A 5,977-nucleotide genomic window follows, 5' to 3' on the forward strand; every position below is an offset into this window, starting at 1 on the left:
ACAAGTCTTTCACAACTTTTTTCGGACGCCCCTGTTGGATCAGTTGCAGTGTCGGTCATACCAACTGGTACGCATCCTTGATACATCGATGATTTCCATCAAACAATCCTCTCGTCTAATCCGCCCTCCTATTTCCATAGTAACTCAACAACGGGCTGGTTCCCGCAAGATTGTTCGCCAGCCAGTGTTTCTGGTTGCTCATCGTAATCGCCTGTTTCTTCATCTTGAAACTCCACAGAACGCACAAACTGTTGCAATCGCTGGACCTCTTTTGTACGTTCTAACATTCCATAGAATATTCTCAGTATTTTGTTTGATTCCATCTTGTGATAAATCAACCTTGTCTCTGACTTTGACCTTCTCTCTTTTCAGTCAAACTTCTCTCATTGAGTGGATCCAACTTTCCTCTTCTGGACGGCTGGAATTACGAACTCCAAGTCCTTCCCTAGGAAAAATTCCAGGGGCACGTTGCAAGCTTTGGAGTCCTCGACCAAGTTTCCAAGTAAGAGAGATTTGTTTTTCTCTCTATGAGTCTCTTATCTCTTAGTTGCGCTTGCCATGCTCTTTATCTCGCTTGGACTTTTTGAAGGAAAACAATCTTGTTGCTGGTTTGACTGAAGGGTTTTCACCGAATGCAAGGCTCCCGGAAGACAGTGCGTCACCTCCAGTCAATGATCAAGAAACCGCACCATTGTCTCACGTTGTTTTGATCGACTTTGATGATTCTGAAGCGTTTAGGGACGAGATAGTTGTACCGTACGTCGCCCTGTTCCAGCTTCTCGCTTCATTCCTTAATCTCAGCTCATCAATTTTGGGACTTCTCTCCTGTGATCGTGCAGCTTCATTACGATTCGTTCAACTGGAAGGTAACTAGATGGATAAACACTCATTCTTGTTCTAATCCTTATTGTTTGTTGTTGCAGTTGAAACGAGACTGCACGCAAGCACTCTGTCTTTGGCTGTGGGGTGTGCAGTTGTGCCCACTGAGAAGAAACCGGCCGAATTTCTAGGGCGGCTTTATCTCCTCACTTTCTCGAATCCAATTGAAGATGCTGAATCAACGGAGACTCGAACAGCCTCCCTGGCTGTCAAGTTCTCCCAATTGTTTTCTGCTCCTGTCCTTGCGGTCAACTCCATCGTATTGGCTCCCAAGGGTTCCGCCGAATCCAAAACATACCTTCTTCACTCGTCGGGGTCGAAGCTCTTTGCCAGTGTACGTCGGTGGTTGGCTATAGAATCAATATCGCCAGTTTTCGGTCATTTCGTTTCGCAGGAATTCAGAGGAAATGGTCTGGTTCAAGGCTCCTTCATCGAAACTCCGAGTTGCGTTATCAGCATCACATCTGTCAAGTCTTATCTTCTTATAGGAGATGTTTCCAAGGGAGTTCACTTTGTAATGTACGAAACGGGATTTAGCGGATCTGCTCATCCTTGTTGCTCAGGCTGCGACCCCTCGATGCTAGCCAACCAGGAAGGCACATGCTTTCACTTCTTTCAAGGAAATCCCCAACAACTACAACTCTGAACTCAATCGCTGTCGTATCTGCTGAGTATCTAGCAGCCGGATCTGCCTTGCGTGAGCTCATCGCACATTACAAACATTCCAATATCTCATCACTCAGACATCTTAGAGGGAGATGATCAAGGAAAGATTGAGGTGTTGGAATATTCGCTTAGCAGCAGTTCAACTACAACAGCGACGAACCCAGGCGTCAGATCAACACCAACAGTAGGTCAATTGTGTTTTCTCTCTTTCTACGATAGTGCTTTGCCAGGCGTTTCTAACATCGTTGGGTCGGCTTAGCTCCGTTCTTTCATCCGGTCCCATTATAAAACTCCTCCGCTTACAGCTTCCTGGGGTTAATCGTCTAGGTGCCATTGCTCTATCTGCCTGGGGCAATGTGTTTGCCTTGCTCCCGAAACGTGCAGGGTGACATTTGAAGCAACTCTACAGTCCATTCACAAAAAAATGAAAAATGTTGCGTGTGCTATTCTTTCTAGCATCACTATTGTTACACGTCCGCTCGCAACTCCTGTAGGGCTCTTCAGTTCCTGATTCGGGCTGATCGATCCCACAATAGAAATCGATGTGCCGCATTGAACCCGGTTTTGACCAGTCGGGCCTTCCGTTTGAGAGAAAGCCACTCATGACGCCTCGCAAACCATCTTGAACCGAATTGCAATAGTCCCATACTTTGGTTGCAACCAACTCTTTGATTGGTTGGAATCATTACAGAAACGAGGCGTCAGATGCATATCCTGGACACTCTAAGAGAATAAATTTCTTGAGGTGGATCATGGAAGCAATTAGACCACCAGTTGTTATGGTGATCGATGCGCCGCAAACTGCAGCCCCAATAAGCATCCATTGAACATCGGAAGACCGAAGAAACCTAAAAACGAAGGCTCGGGTGACTGCAGAAGCGCCAATCACAAAAACAATGATGCACAACCCGTTGAGATCACGTGGGGTGGGCCGACGTCGCTTGATGAATGCCATGAACGCTGCACATGCTGCTGTAAGAAGAACTTCGACGAGAGCTAGAATGGACCGATCACAAACAAGATAAAAGACAGACGTTGCAAAAAGTGCAAACCCGAAAGCGCCAGCCCACAGTTTTGCTCGATATTTTCGAGCACGTATAACTGAGCGGACGTCATGGAGCGGGGTGACATCATCTTTAGCCATTGATTGAAGGGAAAACTGTCTAGGGACTTGAGAGTTTAGAGATGTTTAAATAAATCTTGGGATCCTCGGGCTTCTTTCAACCGGATTGCACCTGTTTTGAAGGGCCACATGCAATAGGCACGTGATTCTATTGACTTAATGTTACACAGTGCACTAATTCCTGAATCATCTTTTATCAATGCGCTGCTAGAGGCCATGAACGTAATTGCCTTCCTGAAGTTGAGCGTCTTTCTTTCTGCGATGCTTCCAACGACAAGAGCTGAGAACCGCACACTTGCTAAACAAAATTACGCACATTAAGCTCATCCGTGAAGACGCAATATTTTTGAAGAATGATGGTTTGCGTGAGAGGGATGGGAGGCTCAAGCAGGCATCAGGTCCGCCATTCAACATGAGACTCCTTTTCATACTTTCTGCTGTCTTACTCTTAGTTTCGTGCAAATCTCAGGTTTTTGAGCCTCACAACAACGCAGCCCCCGACGGGGGTCGCAACGCATGGGCGGTTATCATAGACGCGAGTCGGTACTACTACAACTATCGTCATGCCTCGAACGCGTTATCATTCTATCGAACAGTGAAGAGACTAGGAATTCCAGATAATCAAGTAAACCATTGTGTAGACGAATCGACCGTGACTCATTTGTTTCAGATAATTTTGATGCTTGCTGATGATGTAGCGTGCAATGCTCGCAACGCTGAACCCGGCCGACTTTTCAATGATCGTCAAACGCGTTTGGATCTCTACGGCGAAGACGTCGAAGTGGACTTTAGAGGGGAGGAGGTCACAGTGGATAACGTCTTGAGGCTTCTAACAGGTATGGCGGGGAACGCCCACTGTCTATGGCATGTGGACGTTAGAATCTCCACCGTTGAACAATTTTTAGGACGACAGCCTGGTTGGACTCCACTATCGAAGCGACTGCTGACTGATCGCTCTAGTCATATATTTTTCTTTCTGACTGGTCACGGTGGAGATCAATTTTTGAAATTCCAGGACTGGGAGGTGATCACTTCGCAAGATATCAGTAATGCATTCCATCAAATGTACAAGCAGAATAGGTAAATGAGATGCTAGCCATTAGGTTTAATGTTTGTTATTCAATCAGGTATGGCAGGATCTTATTTCTTGTTGATAGTTGCCAAAGTGCTACCCTTCAAACGACTTTCGTTTCTCCAAATATCGTCGCTGCTGGGTGTAGCAAGAAAGGACAGAACTCATATTCCCATCATGAAGACAACGCAATTGGTGTTCCGATCATCGATCGCTTTACGTATTATGCACTGCATTTTCTCGAAGGCCTCACGCCCCAATCCAACGCAACGCTGCAGCAATTCTTCGATGCTTTTGATTCTCGTGAGCCACCACATGATGATTGCTAACATGTAAAATTGCTTCTCTATCATAGGGCTGCTTTTGTCGGAGCCGGAGGTCCGGACTGATCTATCCGACAAGCCCCTGACAGAACTAACAGTAGCATCATTTTTCAGTGCTGGAGGAGTTGGATCAGGAATTCGATTCTTGAATGATGAAACATCACCTGAACCTTCGTTTTCGAGTGGCCATTTTCCGGTTGTGTTTGCCCGGTAGAAATCTATTGCTTTATGCACCTGCATGCATGCCATGGCTTCCTATTCTGGAACCTTCCCCTGCTGTTTTGGCTATTGATGCGTGTGTTATATTTTTAAAAACATTCAACTTCTGTTTTTGCGCAACTCCAATCGCAATGACATTTCTGACGCTGTTTTTGTTAACTTGTTCATTATTTCCAGTTTCAAATGGATTGCCAGCTGGTGAGGATGATGTTTTTATACTTCTGCATCGCTGATCCTTCCTTTCTTTCCTAGCTGATTCATATGGGGTCCATCCAAACCACATGCTCGATGAATCTGTTATTCATCAGAGGCTTTACGACTGCAATGGAACAATACAAGAGAAGACAGCAGTTTGTAATACCGATAAGAGACTATCCTATCCAGATGTCAAGGCCCCACCCGAAATAATCAACACGGGATCGGGAAAAACCTTCGCGATTGTTCTTACTGCGCAGGTTCAATATCTGAACTTTTTTTCACTCCATTACGATGACGAAAGCCCGAGTTTATCGCTTTCCCCCTTCTCTCACTTTGCCGCCGAAACTCGCCCCAAATACGACAGAAGTTTGGACGTTCAACGGGGGAGTGCCTGGTCCAACAATACGAGCAAGGGTGGGCGATACATTAGAGATACAGCTGAGAAACCTCCTCCCTGTTTCTACTGGATTATTCATCCCTGGGGTTTTTGTAAGTGAACTTAATTTGTGACGGTCACTCATACGTTTTCATGTGCGGTAGTCTGCTCGTGATCCTCTCGAGGGAGGTTTCGTTCAGCCAGGCCAAACACGACTGTAAGACCGTTTCATTCTTCTCGCAAGTTTGCGGTTTCTGTTTTTCAGATTTCGAATTCTTTTGTCGCTTTCCGGAACGTTTCAATATCATTCGTCGGTCGATGCGCAACGCCAAGTCCCAATGGGACTGTTCGGTGCCCTTATCGTGGAAGAGACACAAAGCGAACACACCAATGCCCCTCTCGTTGTTCTCAGCGATCCACTTCTCGACCCCAAAACGTGGCAAATTTACCCTCCGTTTAGGACGCCACTCAAACGGGCCGAAGATCAATTCAACGGGAGAGTCGGGAATGTGATTCTGGTATTTGTCTACAGAAGCGTCTTGACGTTCAGTGTTACGATTTCAGGTGAATGGCGAGAGCATTTCATCCGGTCCCCAATTAGCGTTGGTTTCTGGGTCTCAACACCGATTGCGCATTCTGAATGTCTGTAATGCACGCATGTTGCTGATTCGAATTCCTCATCTCGTCTTCAAAGTTGAGACCCAATGGGAAAATATGGATTTGTTTAGCCACAATTCAAATCAAACAACGAGAGATGTAAGTGGGCATTCATCAAGAAAGATTTGGGCTTCAAACTCCCGAAGAAGAGGATTAAATCATCAACCGTCAATCTGTTTTCAGAGTTTGCGTCTCCCTCCAGGATCAACGGCTGACATCATTGTTGACATTCCAGATTCAATGGTGGGGCGTGTATTGGACGTCATTGCGACTGATGAGCTCCCCGCTGCTGAGGCGCATCGAGCTGAATTGAAGAAATCACCTAAAAATTCTACTCCATATCGCGTCGACAGCCCTTTGATTTCTGAGACCTGGACGTCGCTGGGCCCTTCGATGAAAAGTAAGTGCACGAGAAAAGAGAATTTTCAGTTCGAGTGATTCCTGCAGCGCGCATCGTTGAACTT

General features: G+C 46.1%; 1 protein-coding gene across 1 annotated transcript; it reads left to right on the forward strand.

Moving 5' to 3' along the window:
- Positions 1 to 1,479: 1,479 nt before the first annotated feature.
- On the forward strand, positions 1,480 to 4,277 carry LOC129618390 (uncharacterized). The gene is made up of 7 exons (XM_055533140.1): positions 1,480 to 1,576; positions 1,623 to 1,729; positions 3,138 to 3,293; positions 3,339 to 3,504; positions 3,574 to 3,748; positions 3,796 to 4,043; positions 4,096 to 4,277. Exons 1-7 carry the CDS (start codon positions 1,480 to 1,482, stop codon positions 4,275 to 4,277), a joined length of 1,131 nt encoding a protein of 376 aa, XP_055389115.1.
- The last annotated feature ends 1,700 nt before the right edge of the window (positions 4,278 to 5,977 follow it).

Source organism: Condylostylus longicornis, unplaced genomic scaffold (genome assembly GCF_029603195.1).
Source record: "Condylostylus longicornis isolate FDR11 unplaced genomic scaffold, ASM2960319v2 ptg000863l, whole genome shotgun sequence".
Classification (NCBI taxonomy): Eukaryota; Metazoa; Arthropoda; class Insecta; order Diptera; family Dolichopodidae; genus Condylostylus; species Condylostylus longicornis.

Bases quoted from the DNA above. Each gene is read 5' to 3' on its own strand.
- LOC129618390 (XM_055533140.1), top strand. From the start codon at position 1,480: ATGCTTTCACTTCTTTCAAGGAAATCCCCAACAACTACAACTCTGAAC. The intron at 3,505-3,573 runs GTATGGCGGGGA...AACAATTTTTAG, and splicing joins CGTCTTGAGGCTTCTAACAG to GACGACAGCCTGGTTGGACT. The intron at 3,749-3,795 runs GTAAATGAGATG...TTATTCAATCAG, and splicing joins CAAATGTACAAGCAGAATAG to GTATGGCAGGATCTTATTTC.